Source organism: Perna viridis, chromosome 6 (genome assembly GCF_037379345.1).
Source record: "Perna viridis isolate PV_CMFRI_1.1 ecotype Kerala chromosome 6, ASM3737934v1, whole genome shotgun sequence".
Classification (NCBI taxonomy): domain Eukaryota; kingdom Metazoa; phylum Mollusca; class Bivalvia; order Mytilida; family Mytilidae; genus Perna; species Perna viridis.
The window spans coordinates 37,341,817-37,361,013 of NC_142450.1; the positions used below are offsets into that span (position 1 = coordinate 37,341,817).

The window sequence follows — 19,197 nt, forward strand, 5'->3', positions numbered from 1 at the left end:
AAACCCATCTAAAGCAAGCCCTGAATAAACCAATAGCCTGTCTTAACAGTCATCTGATATATCTTTATATCAAGTTTAAGTATTTTTGAACCAGTGCAAACAATACACTAACAGAATTGTGCCAAAAGTATTCTGTCACTTGTAAATTTTCCTTTTATTTCTATGCAAATCACATTTTTTTCATAAAGTTATTTCTCAATCAATTTTCATTATTCTTCACTATTACCGTAGTAAGAAAATATATGAAATGATAAAGTTCTATTCTTTATTACTGGTATGTTAAAAAGCAAATCAGCAAATTCAAATTAGAAAAAAAAATATTTCTATTATTTTTGTCTTTTATGCAACAAAACTATAGATATTATTGTCTGAGTAAAACATTTTTGAAAGAACCACAACCAGTGCATGACGAACATTTGGTATGTATGGTTCCCTTATATACATGTAATGTACATGTACATTGTATAGTCTCAGATTATATTGATGTGTTCAGAGGCTATTTTTTATTTTGCTTAGTCTTCACTGCATTGGTGAGGTATTAAACATGTTGAGACCACTAAAATTATGATGTATTTAAGAATGTACCTTACACCTCTCAGACCAAATAAGGAACAAAACAATAGACTCTGTTCATGTGTAATCAAATGACTAATTGCATCACAATTGTATTGATAGTTGCTCAGGTGAAAATTATAATAAAACTCATTTCTGTTTTTTGGTTGTTTTAGTTCATATTCCACTTTATTTCAAATACATATTGGGTTTATATATAATTATTTTGATGCCATGCTCACATACATGTAAGAAAAATATTCTGCCATAAGGACATTACTTTCTAGTAATGATAAAGCATTTTCTACAGAGCCTCACGCTTAAATATTTTAGTTTTAAAATAAGACTTGTTATTAACTAAACAATGTATTGATAGTTAATTGGTTCATGGAAATACTACTTTATGCAATACTTTAAATATTCTATGTAAAAAAAGACGACAATAAAGAAAGTCGTGAGGTGAAGATATTAATTGAAATTGTACCTTAAGGTACTGCATTATACATTTAGGAACAGAACTATATGAATAAATTGAATTTCAGACTTCAAATCTTGTTTTTGACATTTTTTCCTAAGTTTTACTTGTGCTTGTGTGTTATATACATATAAAGATGCATTTTGCAATGTTTCAGTGCTTAATTTAATGTGTTATTAAAACAATGAATGAAAATATTTCAGTAAGGAATGTCCTACATATTGACTTTAGCAGAACCTTAAAATAATATTAAAACATGCGAGAACATGCAGTAATGACATATTCAGGTATCCCATTGACTTGATAGGTCATTCTGGATCATCCCCTATACGTGCACAGGTATTGAATGTCTTTATATAGTAGAACTCCCTACCTGTTTAATGCCCAAACAAACATCATGATCACCTGAACTACCATATTGACATTTCATATCATCCCAATATAGATTTTATTTAACAATGAATTTTCGTCTGAATATAGCTGAAATATTGCTGCTCGCACGTTAAACACCAACAAACAAACATAACAATGAATTATTATATATATATATATATATATTAATGCCTTAATATAGAAAGCTATAAAATAACACCTTTAAACTGAAAGTTATAGTGTAAGGTAACAAATCTAATCATTTGTGCCATTCGCAAGAAAGCGAGCAGATGGAGGTTTCAGCTACCGATCAACAGTTAACTTAATGCTTGACCTGTCGAGTTGTCACTTCCTTGTATAAACCTTGTAGTTCATCTTGAATATAATTTACATATTGAATTTTTCGTGCATTTGATACACAAGATCAGACAATTATCATTAAAATTAGTTGCGTTACTAACCAGTATTCACTGAAGAAAGAAAGAATTAAATAAACAATACTCCAAAGCGGAACCAAAGCAATCGCTTATTGTTTAGTTTCAGCGCAGTTCAGTTCAGGGGATTTTCATCTGGAAATTCCCAAAAATTCCCAGACATTTTCGTCGTCGTGAAGGTAAACGTCCGAGTTCCGAATGGAATAGAAAGTGAAAGTAACATGGGAGATAATTTACATCACTGAGAGTCGTGATCACATGCAGGTCATTTTATCTGAATCTTATTTTTCCTGGATGTGATAGCCATACCTGTTTTATAATGAACAATTATTCAAACCACCACTTTAGCCTTGACTGTTTAGGATTCATCAAAATTCTTTTCTTTTGCACCTTGTTTCTCTAGTCACAGGAGCTTGCTGAGTTGCTCCCACTATCGGATATGCAGCCCCACCACTGGCACCAGTATATAGGTTACATACTAGTGGGGCTGCATATTTGATAGTGCATACAAGCACATGTGCTCTAGTCTCAGCTTTATAGTCCAAATATTGAGCGGCTAATTTTTATTTTGCTTGGTCGCCAAATAAAAAAATGCATCTGAACGTCTTAGGCGAGTCATAAAAGTGAGATTAAAAATTGCCTCCACAAATGTCGTGAATATCTGGACTTAGTCTTAATGATTTTGGGAGACTAATTTTTATTTTGCTTGGTTGACATAAACGTCAGATTAAAAATGCCTCAGTGAACATCATTATTATCAGGACTAGTCTCAGGTGGCATCACATCCAAAAACATGATACATTATGATCTTTTTGCAACAATAATACTGGCCATGAATACAATGTAGCTTTTGTTTGTTAAATTTCAGTGTTAAAAACTATGATAAAAAGTTTTTGGAAAAGTATTATGAGTGTCCAAATCATAACTAAATGGCTGGGGTTTTTCTTCTTGCAATTTTAATGTATTAAAAAGACTCCTTATTCATTAAAAAATCTCAACATTGTTATGATAAATGTTTTTTTTTTTAAGTATGTTTAATCACTTTTCACTCTCTATATATGTATTCTTATATATTATTGCATTTTCTACATGTATTACTGATTAGCTTTGTGTAACACATTTTTTATGTGTTTGAGTGTAAAAATAAAGTCTGAACTCCCGAAATTAATATTGAGTAATAAGTCTCTGTATACAGTCCATTGATCTGTACACAGGTTCTAGCTTTTAAATAATAATAATAATAATAATAATAATACTTTATTTCAAGAGGGTAACACAGTTAGTAAATACACTAATCTTCCCTGAGACCCTCAACAGTAAACAAATTCAAAAAATCAATAATATATATTTTTAAAATAAACACTAACATACAGTCACACAAAAACATCAACTCTGTTTGTTGAGTAAATAGCATCTTAATCTGTTTTTAAAAAATTGGCAGTTTTTTGGAATTTCTTACAATTTTGTTGGTAGGTTGTTCCACAGAGTTGGACCAGAGTAACTAAAAGACCTTTTGTAGAGTTGAGTTTTGGTTCTAGGAATAGATAAGTTACCCTTGATTGTGTTTCATAATGAGTAAAATTTCTTATCAGATATATACTTTATCTTATTAAAGGGATAAGATGGAGCTTCTGGGGTAGAACATGTACACTGGGCAATGTGTAGTCCATAAGGTCAGAAAGCTCGTTTGTGCTTGTATCTACAACAAGAATACCCTTGCCAGCAAGTAAATAAGGCCAACTGACTTTTTATACGATCACAAAAAAATTGCTGTGGTATATTGGTATGGTGCTGTTCTCTGTAGACACTTAGTTATCCTTAAAAATAGTTGATCTTTTTAAAATTTTATAACAAGGTTCCAAACCACTAAAGAAAGGTTCCTGATTTTGGGGGTCATATGACCCGTTTAAGAATTAGGAACCAAAAAAGGGGCCTGAAACATGCATTTCATAGAATTTAGATACATTTTATGTATATAACTCCAGTATGTCTGATATTGTTCCACAATTTTCGATACCACAATGATCTGAACTTGGATTGATTTTGGGGGTAAAGACTTTTCAGAAATTAGGGGCCTAAAAGGGTGGTGGTCAGAAACATGCATTTTCCTAATGGCCAGACAAAATAACTTGACAATTAGTGAACAAATCTCTTGGAAGACTGTGCTTGAATTTTGGGGTTGTTACTTAGCCATGTAGGAATAAGAGGCCATGAAGGAGCCAGAAACAAGTGTTTTTTTCTGATTATGGAGGACAACTTAGTTAAAGGGAATGGATGGCTATGGAATTGTTCTACAAAGTGACATATCCCCGCAGGAAGTTTTGATTGATTTTGCAGGTTTTGACTGGAAGTATTTAAAAAATAAGTCCAAAAAATGACCACTTTCAGTTCTGGTCAATTATTTATCCTGTGTCAAATATCTAATCATCATCAAAATTCAAAGCTGTGTCAAGATTGAATGGTGGGTCCATACTTGCCTCAACTGATTAGGGTTTGACCTCTGTGGTTGAATCAAGCTGCACCCTATGAAGCATTTTATTTTTTGTAATGCATGATCAGAATTTACTAACTGGTAAATGAAAACAGTTACTGATATGGTGTATGTCGATTATTTTAATGAACAATATCATTGTCATTTTAATTAAAGCTCAGAGGCATTGATTGTACTTGCAAATAAATTGGAAAAATTTAATAGGAGCAAACTATGCTTCAAAGTAATTTCAGCACTGTGAAGAAATTCTAGAGTTTTGATTTTTAAATAAAATATCATACTATGTTTGGACTCTGTTTTGGACCAACTAAAAACAGACAAAAATAGAGAATCAAAACTTGCAATTTGATTCAGCAAACTGAAGGACCACAAAAACTTTATGTTCATTGAAATTAAAGTTGAATTTTGGATATCCATTGTTAATATGGAATACAGAATTATAAAGAGTCTTATGAATTCAGGTTATTTTTAAATCATGCAGAGCATCAATTGGACCAATTTGACAAAAGAGCCAAAATAAAAACATGTATCTACACAGACAGATTCTATACATCAAGCAGTCTGAAGTATTTAAGATTTGAAGTAAACTCCATTGAAATTGGTCAAGAAATAAGCCATATGGACAAAGTCTGTGAAATGCTTGTTTTTGGCCCATTACAGCCTTTTAATTATAAAACAATGGGGACCTTAACAAGAGGTTCCTGGGAGCCTGAATAGCTCACCTGGTTAAATTTTTGTATTTCAAGGGCAATTACTCTAACATGGAGTTGTCTGGCAATTCTTACTCGGAAGACTTTGGTAGGACTTATCATAAGGATTATTTCAGCAATTGATAGTTTCATTCGATCTATCATAATTTTCAAGATATTAACTGAAAACTGTAAAAAATAGCATAATTTTTCACCTTTCAAGGCCAATAACTCTTACAAGGAGTTGTCTGACAACTTTGATCCCTTGGAGGCTTTTGTAGGCCTTATAATAAGAATCATTTCAGCAATTAGAATTTGGCTTAAATTAACAGTTTGGGAGATATATACAAAGAAAAAACAACTGTCTGACTCCTATGTTCTATTTTTAGCTCACATGGCCATCGGCCATTTGAGCTATTGCCATCACTTGGTATCTGTCATCATTGTCTGTCATACCTAACTTGGTATGAGTGTTCCTTTGGGTATCCTGCATAGAATTAATGTGGGGATTTTTGATTAGTTGAAAACATGGCCGTTGTTACTAAAAGAACATATGGGTCAGGCAATAGTTTTTTACATATATCTCCAAAACCATTAGCTCTAGCCAAAGTTTAAATGAGTTGAAGTGTTAAGAATGATGAGATCTATCAGCGGTCCATTTTTCATTCTAATCTGTTAGGTTTCACTAACCACTTCTAACGTTTCCATTACTTTACATGTTAAAAAAATAATTTTCAAAGTTTCACTGTGAATTCCCAGGACAAATGACATCTTAAAGTTGCATACCATTGCAAAGCTTGGAAAATAAGGCTTCCAAAATCATTATGCTAATGGTACGATGATTGTAAAAATTCTTCACAAAATTTACTTGAATAAATAATACTGAAAATCCACATTTTTACCTGTTCTGCTAACTGACAGCATGGAGGCAAATTACCCACACATGTAAACAATATTCCTACACTTTTGTAGTTAATTACATATATGATTTTAAAGTACACATTCTCAGCTTTATTTTGACTACTTTTAATCATAATAATGCTCTTACAATGCATATGTCTAGGTTCAGTGCGTTTTTGGTACTACATAGTGGCCATTTGACCCGGAAGTGGTTAATGAGACCGTAAGTCATGTTTGAGTTATTGCCCTTTTTTTTTGACGGTTTTTTGCTATTTTTGCTATTATTTTTTCCCAAAATCTTCTCCTCTGACACTACTTTACCAACTGGAACCAAACTTGTTCCTTGGGATATTCTGCATAGAACTGGTGTGGGAATATTTGATTCGTCTGAAAACATGGCTGCGATAACTAAAAATAGAACATAGGGGTCAGACATTAAAAATGAAAAGAAAAGATCGATAAATGGCAATGACTCCAACATGGCCTAACAGATTAAAACGAAAATTGGAACTCAGATAGATCTCATCATGCTGAATACTTTTATCCTGTCAGAATTTGGCTAAACATAACGGTTTTGGAGATATATATGCAAAAAACTATTGTCTGACCCCTATGTTCTGTTTTTAGTAACAACGGCCATGTTTTTTGACAAATCAAAAATCCCCATATTAGTTCTATGCAGGATACCCAAGGAACACTCACACCAAGTTTGGTATAACAGACAATGATGACGACAGACCCCAAGTTATGGCAATAGCTCAAATGGCCTTTGGCTAGCTGAGCTAAACATTAATCCCAACCCACTTTTAGTAATATGGAACCCAGTCCCAAATTTTTACAGAGAGCAATAGACTCAAAAAATTGTAATATTATATTAAAATCAAGTGACAATGATTAAAGACACAAGCAACAGCGACAACATCAACGATGACAGAACATACCATGTGTGTTTGCCATTAAATAAGAAGCAGATTTAATACAGGAAACTAATGATTATTAATTTCATCATCAATTTACCTGGCATTACAAAAATGTCATTTTTATTAAGGTCCAGAAATTTGTGAATACAATATGTTTGACTCAGTGATATAAAACATGCATTATAGTTTGGCTGGGTATTCAAATGTGACTGAACCTGGAAACCACAAAAAGGGGGATGATTAATTCTACATGGTCAGTTCTACACATACTTACTATACAAGGGAGAATCTTTAAACATTTTTTTTACTATTTCCTATGTAAGTGTTTATATCTATTTAAGTTAGCCCTGGGGTATTTTTTTTATGAAACTGAAAGTTTTTATAATAAAAACCAGTATAATTGTATTACTATAGAAAATGATGACTCAGGATTTCTATTTTTAAACAGAAAATTCTATCATTTGCCTAAATAGTCATTTCCAAAAACAATGTAACAATTTCCTGATATTTTCTGACTATATTCATCAGGTATGTATTGTTTATCATATGTCTACTTCTATTTCCTTGTTTATTATGTTAAAATGGTTCTACATAAATGTATTTTTAACATTTTTAAATTTTAAACTTTGTAAGAAATAAAATTTCAAACTAAGAGATATATATTGCTTTAATTTTTAAAAATAGACAGGACTTGTTGATTGAGATAATTAAGCATAGTATGATGAGACCTGTCCTTAGATATAAAGTGATTATTTTTTTCTTGAAATTATATACTCACATATAAGTGACCATACCATACAATTATTTGCTGTGTGATTATGATAAAGCATTATAAATAATTTGCTCTACTTCTGAGGAATATGTTTTAAAAATAGATTTTTCAGTGTAAATATTACATATTGTCATATATAAAAAAAAACATCAAATCAATATATTTTTTAAGTCACTTTAGCATTACTGAGTTGATTCAGCTCATTATTTTAAAAAGTTCAATGGTGATGTGGCATTCTATGAACTTTTTCTAATAATAGATCTTACATTTCTACTTTCATTTTACTTTACATTAATATGTGGATATCAGAAAATCCCATAAATGATATATATTTTATTGTAGGATAAAGATACATAATGCATTTACTGGAAGTCGTCATAAGAGTTTTCCTATTTTTCATTGGTTTGGTTAGGAAACCTCTACTGAATGTAATATTTGTGTTTCTGTATGGAGGGTCTTACTCTGAAAAAGTTCCAAAGATCAGGAACCCTCTTTGTCTACTCAGTGCTACCAGACTGGCTAAATTGATACGAAATAGAGAGGTATGGTACCATTTTGCACTCTGCACATGATATTCTTACAATGGTTTTAATTCTAGTATGGACTTTGATCATTAGATGAGTAGGACACTTAAATAGTATATCACTATGAATTTAAAGTACAATTATGTCTATATCGGTCTGTTACAGTCAGTCAACATTGGTGTGTTTAAAATGCATGATTCATTTGTCTGGCAGAGTAAATTAGATCTATAATTTATCATCTGATAGTCTTTTCTGGATGATAGCCTTGTCTTTCATGTTTCATTATGATCTCCGATATTGTAAATCATGCATGAAATTTAAAAAAAAAAAAAAAGAAAAACCACTGAACACAATATTATTAAGAATTCTTAGGGACATACCATAAGTAATTCATAACTTTGTAACAGAGAGATTATGAACTTAAAATTAGCACCCTAGGTAATTAGTTTATAAACAATAATTAAAGATATTGAGAAATTAAATGGACTTAGATAAATCATATTTACATGTGGTCACATTGAATTTTCCTGTGTTTTATGATACCCTGCTTGGAAGCAGTGGCGGGTCTAGGGTTGTCTGGGGGCTGTATTTGACCTTGTCAGAACATTGAGTAAATTTCTTGCAAAATTTTGGCAAAAATTAGAAAACAATAGCCTGGAACCCAGCTAGACCCCCCCTTTTCATAATCTCTAGATCCATGTCTGTGAAGTAAAAAAAATATAATGTAAACTTCTCTCCATCAATCCCAAACATATGTTTTGACACACTTTTCCAAGTACCTACATGTATACAGTCAAGTTATATATAAAATCTAAGCTAGGGGTCTCTTACCATGCTTACTATGATTTGACCATATTAAATATTTTCAAGCTTTCAAGATAAATATATAAAAAAATGTCACTTTTCTTAGCCATTTCATGTCACAGCCACTTTGTATTTTTATACCACTGCTTTAAAGGAGTGGGAATATACTGGTCAATACATATATTTTCATCACACTTTTCCAGCAATATCCACTAGCTATTTCTATACCCCTGCTTGAAAGGACAGATCAGTGGTCTGTTTGTATCATTCGTTTAAATACTGTACCCCAACTCAACAAGTGGGTGGTATATTATAATCACCTTGTCAGTCTGTCGTTCCGTCCATCTGTCAGAATTTAGTCACAATTATCTCAGCTCCCAATGGATGGATTGATTTCAAATTTGGTGTATGGCTTCGTATAGATGGGCCATAAATTGTAAGTTCTCCGAAATAAACTTTGTATGCAAGTGTGGTTAGACCTAGCACAACAAAGCATGCAACTTCATGTTTTTTTAGGTGAAAGCAGTGGAGGTGATGCAAGCCTACATAGACAGAGCAAAGGAAGTAAACCCTATAGTCAATGCTATCATAGATGAGAGATATGCTGCAGCACTGAAGGAAGCAGAGGAGGTGGATGAGATTCTGGATAGTAAGAAAGGAACAGGAAAATATTCTCCTATCAATGCTCCATTCCTAGGCGTACCTTTGTCATCCAAGGAAGCATTTGCCATTAAAGGTGAAGAATCAATGCATTTTTACTGACAATTTCAGAGGAAGTCATATTTTTTTGATAATCTGTTAGAACTACCGGTATAATTTGAGACATAAGTAATTTTTTTATTACACTTAAAGTTTACTATACCAAACTATGTGACCAAACTGAACTGATGTAATTAATTAAATCAGAAATAAATATTTGATATTAAAGCAAACAGACTGAAAAAATATGTATCGAGGTCAGTAGTCAATAAAATAAAGACTATGAGGCCACAGGTACATTATCATTTACCATTGATGGACTTAGCTACAAAACAATAAAAGTACCTGTACATGCGGGGAGATGTGAAGCATTCGCACATATTTTGGGCTTACACTACCTGTACTAATTTTATAAAGTCTTAGTGAAGATTCAAGCTGAGCTTCTTCAGTATATGCCTAACTAGGGTGTACCCTGTGGAAGCCAGATTGGTTTGATTAGAAAATACAATATGTAATTTGTTTCAGTTTTTTTTGCTTCTTCTTTTTCTCCAGTTATTTTAAACTTTATTCTTATCAGTTCGTCTTTATTTTGACTGTTAGCACCTCTGTGTATTAGTAATTCCAAAAGGTCTTATCATTGCATATCCTGTAGATGTAGACTTAAAGAACCCAATGAGGATGAGACCCAACAAGTCAATGTACCAATGTATTTTGTGTCTAAATTGAACATTTATTGTAGTAGATCTAATTCTATTGAGATTGGTCATTTTCTTTACCACAACTTCTTCACTTTCTTAGTTCCTATCAAACTATTTTTTGTACATGCAGGACTGGCTAATGCTTCAGGCCTGGTGTCCAGGAAAGGATTAAAGGCTGAAGAAGATGCAGAGGTAGTCAAGAGGTTGAAAAAGTCAGGAGCTATACCATTCATCATAACAAATGTTAGTGAATTGTGTATGTGGTATGAGTCTGCCAACAGACTGTATGGGAGGACAAAGAACCCTTACAATACTGGACGTATTGTGGGTGGAAGTTCAGGTATATTTAAATGTAGAAATACATAGCAGTAATATTGTTGGGAAGAGGTCATAGACAAGGCATTTTAGCTCTTTTAAGGATCAGGAATAATTGATATAAAGCACATGAGGGCTCAGTATATTTTCAACCTTACAGACTTGAGATTTATGTTTATACATATTTATCAATTATTTATTATTATCCTGAAGTTATCTGACAGAGGCTATAATGGCGACACCTATTTTGAATGTAAGCTTATTGAAAAGGCTTCTTTGCTTTGGGCATAAAATTTGGAATACTAGTTGGCAATACTCAAATAATATAAGGTTATTTATGTGGATGACAGAGATTTAAAAAGATAACAGTGTAATAAAATTCAGTATATGAAATATACAATAATATAATTTGATTTTCATTCCTTGGCTGTGAATACTGACATGACATGACATGCTACACAAAGGGGAGGTTGGCTAGGATTAAAATCTTTAGTGCAAAAAAAAAGCAGCAGCTTGAAATAAAATTTTATATGAACATCATTCTTGTGAAAATATTGCAGTATATTTTTGTTGGTTTTAACTGAGTAAAAAAAATTTTTGATAAAATTTGAAATTTTTAAAAAAGAATCCAGGTTTCCCTGGCTAACAAAATGGTTATTGCCTTAAAATTTATATGATATCAAATTGAAGAATCAGATGATTGCTTATGGACAAAATGATTGTAATCCAATTGATAATCAATCAAAAGTCATGAAAAAATTAAAAATAAGATCAATTGTGCCATGAAAACTACAGATAAAGAAGACAAATTTGTGCATGGATCAGGTTACCCTCATTTGTTTTAAATCTTAATGTTCTTTGGTAAATATGATCTCATGTTTATCAATCACTCATTTTCTAGAATCTGCTCAAAAGGCCCTACCTTATTTGAAATTACATCTTCATTTCAGGCGAAATTCTCTACATGAATTGCTGATATTAAGTTTTCATAAGACATTTGCTATACTAGTTATTTTTCTTCAATAAACCATTAGTGAACCATGAGATTGAGAGTTTATATTTCTTACTCAAAGAAGTTTAATCAATCTTTTTATTATTGCAAAATACTTTGACCAACTTGTAATAGCACTTTCTGAAACTCACATGTAAGAAATTTCACCACATGGTACAGAAATGTTTTTCTTTATGTTACAATTTAATACTGTCATTCAAAATTCCAGTTAAGGAGATCATAAGTAATGTAAATATCGTTCATAAGTGCCATAGCTCCAGTGTAGTGGTTTAACAAGTGTGCAGTATGATTTGCACACATTTCCTGCATGATCAAATTTGAGATAATCAGTCTTTTATTTTTCATCTTATTTATTATGTAGATTTCCTGTTTTGTCCCCTTTAAATAGTGATTTATTTTTTTTATGTGACCAAAATTATTGGCATAATATAACTTCCTCCATTACATGCACTTTCAGTATTAGAATTTGGATCAAATGTTACCAGCTATTCAATATTTCAGGAGGAGAAGGTTGTGTGATAGCAGCAGGTGCCTCAGTAATGGGGATCGGATCAGACATAGGAGGCAGTATTAGGATGCCCTCATTTTTCAATGGAATATTTGGTCACAGACCTTCCAAAGGTAGAATATTATTTAATATTTGATATAAATCTTGTATCTATGTTGCATTTTCATTTAGTTTCATCTTTTACTATTTGTCATAATTATGATCTCTGAATTTTGAGAAAAAGACTTTTTGCTGTTAGCTATGGAGAAAGCCTGGCCAGAGTACAACTAAACTTGATAAATACTTATGTCAGAGAATATTCTTAACTACCATGGTATTTTAAAATCAGGCGTCGGTTTCACAAAAAGTCGTAAGTGTGAAATTGATAGTAAATCATGATGTCACAATGCTATGTTAGTTTATGATGTCATTACTTATGATCAACTTTACACTTACGATTTTTTGTGAAATCGAGACCAGGAGAATAAAGTCAAGGTCACTGTTACTGAAAATTTTTTTTCTTCCACAGCATTTTATATGTTTGGATGTAAGCTCTTGGGTTGTGGTTGTTATTATGAACCTTTATTGCACTCTGTTTATCCATTTATCTATCTGTCTGTGAGCCTTTCACAGTACTGGTAAGTTTTGACACTGTTTTTGTCATGCTTGAAGGTAACCATTTGATATCATGTACGGGTGTATAATTTTACTATGACAAATTACAAATGATTTTTTTTAAGAGTTCTAGTCCTTGAACTCCAAAAATTAATTTTAATTATTAGTTTTTCCCCATTTTTAGCTGACCTGGCCGAAGGCCATGTGAGTCATTGCCATCACTTGGCATCCGTCGTCGTCTGTCGTCATTAACAATTTTTAAAAACTCTTCTCCTCTGAAACTACTTGACCAATGGAACCAAACTTGATATGAATGTTCCTTAGGGTATCCTGCATAGAATTGATGTGGGGATTTTTGATCCGTTGAAAAACATGGCTGCTGTTACTAAAAATAGAACATAGGGGTCAGACAGTAGTTTTTCACATATATCTCCAAAACGGTTAGGTTTAGCCAAATGTTGACACAGATAAAAGTGTTTAGCATGATGAGATCTATCTGCAGTCAAATTTTCATTTTAATCTATTAAGCCATGTTGGAGTTATTGCCCTTTTTCAACGTTTTTTGTTATTTTTTGTTATTTCTTTCAAAAATCTTCTCCTCCGACACTATTTAACCAATTGGAACTAAACTCTGTATAAGTGTTTCTTGGGGTATCTTGCATAGAATTGAAGTGTGGTTTTATGATCCGTTGAAAAACATGGCCACTGTTACTAAAAATAGAACATAGGTGTCAGACAGTAGTTTTTCTCATATATCTCCAAAACCGTTAGGTTTAGCCAAAATTCTTTCAATAGCCGAAATGATCCTTATTTTTGAGACTACTAAAGTCTTCAGGCATAAGATTTGTCAGACGCCTTCTTATGAGTTATTGCCCTTGACAAGGGGAAAATGACAGGTTTTTTTTTTACAGTTTTCAGCCAATGTCTTGAAAACTATGATAGATTTAGACTTTCATTTACTGAAATGATCCTTATGATAAGTCTTATAAAAGTTTTCTTGAGTCAAAATTGTTGGACAACTTCTTGTTTAATTTATTGGCAAAATTCAACCAGGTGAGCGATTCAGGCTTCTGGGAGTTTCTTGTTATCATCATACTTGAAGATATTGATTTGATATTTGGTACATAGTTTACCTATGACAAGTCAGAAATTTAAATTTGTTCTTTTCAGTTAATTTTTGCAGAGATATAGTCCTTGTACTCAGCATTGTACTTTTTGCATTTGCATATAATCCCTATTTTCCTAATCAAACTCATATAACATAGTTGTATTATTTCATAAGCATTCTTTTTGGTCAGTGCTATTTGCTTTTGTTATTGGCCTTCATTAAGTTTTCCTTGAATTCTTTGAAACATGATCCTTGCATTTATATGTTGTAATTCCCCTAATTTAATCCTTCATAAAGTAGTTTTGCTGCAGCACCAGATTTCTTACTCTGGAAACGCTGGAAGAAATGCACTGAAAACAGTATAATAGGTTTATATGGAATTCCACTTGTTTTCAGGTTTGGTACCCAATGATGGTCAGTATCCCGTAGCTGATGGTAAGGATGCTGATTTACTGAGTACTGGACCCATGTGTAGATATGCTGAGGATCTATTACCCTTAATGAAGGTTTATGCTGGAGCTAAGGCTGTTGAAGTTAATCTGGATCAACCAGTAAGTTTTCTGGAATTATTTTTTAAAGTCCTTAATAGTGTATTTTAATATTGGTTTACATATATTTGTCCATACCTCTACTGTTATATATTGTGTATGCTTTCTGTCCGTCTTTCAATTAATTGATTTAGTAACATTAATTAAGTTTGCATTGATGGACTTTAATGCAACTTGCATAGATCAAAAACTTATTGAAAAGAAAGAGACATTGGTTATGAATTTTAAAGTCAGGATATCAAGGTCACCATTGTCCAAAAAAGACTTATTGGAAGTTTTGAAATTTGAGCACTCCTCTTGTTTCATTACATTTGCTTTATATGGAAATAAATAAACAATGAATACTTTTTGCCATTTTTTAAGGTGAATGTACATAATCTGAAGGTATACTACATGGAAGATGATGGTGGCAGTGTTCTAGTCAGTAATGTAGACCAAGAACTTAAAGAAGCTCAGGGAAAGGTAGGCACTGAAATACATAGAATTTCAGTTTATTTCCTCTGGGAGACGGGGGCAAAATATTATTTTGCCATTTTATTTGAAGATGACTGATGACTGATAAGTGCATCCAATCAAATCTTGTACTGCATTCGTTTAGTATTCCTTTGTAATGTTTTATAAAAATAACATGATTTCTCACCCTCCTGGAGAAATGGAAAATCTTCAACTATTTAAGACCCTTTAAGAGTTACCTTAAAGAACTTTTAAGATTAGCAAGTGCAATTTAATTAAGGTTTTGTACTAGTAAGACTTAAATGTTTCTGCTCTACTCCCTTGTGTATTGAGTTATTTATCAGTAATAAAAATTGCACTAAGGAGTAGGCATATTCAGTTTTACAAAATTACTACCCATTGACTACAATCAAATAAGTCTCCGTGAATAAATTGAAATATTGTTCCTTATTTCTTGTAAAATTACCAATTCTGGTGACTTCATGATGACTTCAGTTGGGAAAAGAATTTGATAAGGACTAAGTCCTCAAAATGGTATACAAATTGACCTTATGACCTTGGAACCACTGGGGGTCTGATTTCATTCTGATAGGAAGTGATCTGCTGCAAATCATATGATGTCAATATGGAAGTTAAACATATAAGACAACTCTGTATGCAGAGTCATCCAAAGTCTACTATGACCTTGAACATCACCAAACTTATGATAAGGCCAACAAATTATATATATAGATCTGTTTAAGGTTACATTGGATGATAAAATAATGTGAAAGTATTTTATATAGACATTTATGGGACAATTTTTTGTTTTGACTTCAACTAAAATAATGAGTCTTTTCATAAAACAAAATACCAATAAATTGTTCTAAGGTAGGCAGAAAAAATAGAGTAAGAAGGGTAACCTTAAACATACAAGTTTTTTTCTCTGACCTAAGTGACTTACCTAAATAACTTCTTCATCTTGCAGATAATAAATGCTTCATATTATATTATGTTATAAAGATAAGATAAAGTTCTTTTCGGAAAATTTAGCTAATTCATTTAAATATCCATGTGTGATGAGTAAACATAATTTTCTGCTAATCATTTTCTTTAACATGTTATTGGTGTCTATATTTAGGTTGTGGCATATCTAAGAAACTCCTTAGGATTAACAGTGGAAAAAGTTGACATCCACAAATTGAAATTTTCGGTGGAACTTTGGTCTGCCAAGATGCTGAGTGGGGGTGGAACTTCATTCTGTAGTTATATGGCAGACAAGAAAGGTTCAGTGAATGCATTTAGAGAGTTTGCAAAATGGCTAATTGGACAATCTAACCATACATTCCCCGCCATAGGGCTTGGTATGGCAGAAAGTTTCAATGGAATGTCGGACAAAGATACTCAGAAGTTTATACAAATGTGTGACAAACTAGATGAAGAATTCCAGAATATTCTAGGAGATGATGGTGTATTTTTGTACCCAACACATCCTAAGATAGCTCCTTATCACAACGAACCTATCTTTTATCCATTTAATTTTGCATACACTGGTATATTTAATGCTTTAGGATATCCAGTTACTCAGGTACCTTTAGGATTAAACAAAGATGGCCTCCCATTAGGTTTACAGGTGGTTGGAACCATGAATAATGACAGACTGACTATAGCAGTGGCTCAAGAATTAGAACGAGGGTTTAAAGGTTGGGTTGAACCTTGCTCTAGTTAAATAATTGTAAAAAGTCTTAATGAACATTTATCATAGTCCCATGCTTAATTATCTGGTCTCATTTAAATAAAGATAATCAGTATATGTTAATCCTGTGGTGTCTTGATGTGTTGTACCCCCACTTGGAAAGTAGGAGGTGTATAATGATCACCCATTTGTCTGTTCTTACATTGTAGTTCTAATTCGCAACTCCTCTGAAACTTTTGAATGAAATTTGATGAAATTTTCACATATTTTATTACATGATACCATTGTGCACCTCCTATTTTGTTTTTTGCCATCTGAATAACTTTTGGGGTTACCTGATGTAAGACATGGACTTTGCGGTTGACCAAGGAGGGGAGTATCATCTTCTAATATGCAATTCCTTTAAAAACGCTTACTATAGAATTTGAAACTTTCACTAATTCTCTATCATAAGATGTTATCATGTACCTTTTTTTTCTGAATGACTTATGATTTCCTATATGGTTTCTTGGGGAGTGGGGTTCTACCATGTGAGCTTTGTTTGTAGTTATTCCAGTTAAATTAGTGGTGTGCAATAGTAAGCTGTAAATATATTTTGTTTTTATTGTGTAACCCTTGGTATTTAGAATGTGCACATAGACACTATCAAACATTTTGACTAAAATGTTGTAAGCGTTATTCAGGTAATCACGTAGAGATACATGAATTATTTCAAATTTATTTTCCTTTGAAACATAGAATACCAATTTTTACATTTGAATTTTATTAGTCTGGAATAGTTTCCAAAATGGGAGATTTAAAAAAAAGAAAGAAAACACAGTATTTCAAAGAAATTTTCTTTAGAAACATTGTGTCATCCAATATTTTATCAAATCAAAAATTTACTTGAAAAGTTGAATTTCTTATTAAAATTTTTATATTTTCATATTTTTGAAAGTATTATGTATTATGTGCATTACTTAAATATTTTTTTTTTATCTTTTGTGGGTTCTTATTAGTGGTAATCCTGGGTCCAGGACACTCAATTTCTGACCTAGTACCTTTGAAATTTCATTTATCTGGGTCCTAAATCTTCAACCCTTCTTCAAGTACACTGTATTCAAGACTTAATTGAAGATGTAAAACATTTTGCAGACAAAAACAATAATTCGACATACATGGATGAATGAAAATAGTTTCTTGTCAGATTTTCAGGATTCAACTTCATCTGTGTTCTCATATTCATATCTTTGATTATTCTTCATATATTTAAATTCATTACAAAGCAGTTATTATTAATTTATATATTTTTTGCCTTTATAACTATGTACATGTATTATAAATGTTTGACAATCCTACTTGGAGTATTTTTAAAATTTACCACTTTACTTTGGTATTCATTCAATAAGGTTGTGTAGTTAAAAATAAACTTGTTCAACTCTAATCTTCAGGTGTGGTATAAATATATGTGATAATTGAGTGGTTGAGTGTACACCTACTGTAGAAGCACATTTAGAAATGTTTCCATATGGTCAAGTGACCACTGACGATGACGAATGAAGGCCCTGTACCCAAATAATGTTTTTACTAAAATATTCATTCTTACGGTATGTTAAGAACTGAAAATTGCATGAGATATTAAAAAGTCTGTTTCAATTCATTTCTCATCAAGGAAATGACGTATACTTTTCTGATATTTCTTGTTTGATCGGTTTTCTTAAGTCAATAGGTCTAAAATGTGTAACCGGAAGTTACCGTAAAACTTGTATTGGGAATGTCCAGATTGTTTACTCCCTAATGTATCAAACTCGTTCTTCTTAGAATCAGATATCGAAACAACAAACTCATTTCAAATACTTTCTGATACTGATATTACAATTGAGAACAATGAACCAACATTGACAAGTGGCAAAGAAGATAGTATACCCAACTCTTCAAACCAGCAAAATGATGGCATCTGTATCCTTAGCATTAACTGTCGAAGTTTAAGAAGCTCGCAAAAAAGGCAACAATTCACTTCAATCGTAGATCAATATAGACCGCACATCATACATGCAACTAAAACACATCTTGACAAAAACATACCGAGCGCAGAAACATTACACCCTGAATATTATGATATATACCGCAAGGACAGGACTTTTCAACCAGGTCATGAAGGAGGGGGAATAATAAATGCGGTAAGGAAGGACCTCATTTCATCTGGAGAGGCAACCCTTGATACAAATTGCGAGATATCATGGAACAAGATTCTGATAAAAGGGAATAAACAACTCTATACAGGATGTTACTATAGACAACCAAATAATGATGTAAATGCCTTAAAAGAACTTGATCAATCACTGGGAAGATTAACACATAACCATGACTTACCAAATTTAATACTTACTGGTGATTTCAACCTACCAGACATACAATGGAAGAATAATACCATCAGAACACCAAACCAGTACACAAAAGAGATCAATGAAATGGCAATAAATATAATGTAAGAACATGAACTGGAACAATGTAATCGAACACCTACAAGAGGAAACAATGTACTTGACTTAGTCTACACAACAAATAACAACCTTATAAACACCATCACTGTAGAAAGCGGGATTAGCGACCACGACATAGTCCTTGTAAATGTCAAAACAAAGGCAAAGGTTGTGAAGAAAAAGCCAAGAAAG

General features: G+C 32.2%; 2 protein-coding genes across 8 annotated transcripts in view; one reads left to right on the top strand and one right to left on the bottom strand.

Annotated features, from left to right (window-relative positions):
• Positions 1–19,197, bottom strand: part of LOC148614803 (tumor necrosis factor alpha-induced protein 3-like) — a 42,284-nt gene that overhangs the window by 10,498 nt on the left and 12,589 nt on the right. For 2 of the 6 annotated variants that reach the window (XM_088589187.1, XM_088589183.1), the window contains exon 1: positions 1,861–2,018. The exons of 3 other annotated variants lie outside the window; for them this stretch is intronic. The gene's annotated coding sequence lies outside the window, so the exon portion shown is untranslated. Of the gene's footprint in view, positions 1–1,860; positions 2,019–7,611; positions 7,647–19,197 lie in introns of those variants that run through there. One more of the 6 variants, XM_088589186.1, reaches the window with a different exon arrangement.
• Positions 2,008–17,966, top strand: LOC148614804 (fatty-acid amide hydrolase 2-like). 2 transcript variants are annotated; one of them, XM_088589190.1, is made up of 8 exons: positions 2,008–2,097; positions 7,948–8,147; positions 9,450–9,669; positions 10,461–10,670; positions 12,159–12,278; positions 14,264–14,418; positions 14,779–14,877; positions 15,989–17,966. In XM_088589190.1, exons 2-8 carry the CDS (start codon positions 7,962–7,964, stop codon positions 16,574–16,576), a joined length of 1,578 nt encoding a protein of 525 aa, XP_088445316.1. In that variant the 5' UTR covers positions 2,008–2,097; positions 7,948–7,961; the 3' UTR covers positions 16,577–17,966. The 2 variants fall into 2 exon arrangements, with proteins under 2 accessions (XP_088445316.1, XP_088445317.1); XM_088589191.1 differs by lacking the exon at positions 2,008–2,097 and adding an exon at positions 7,271–7,361.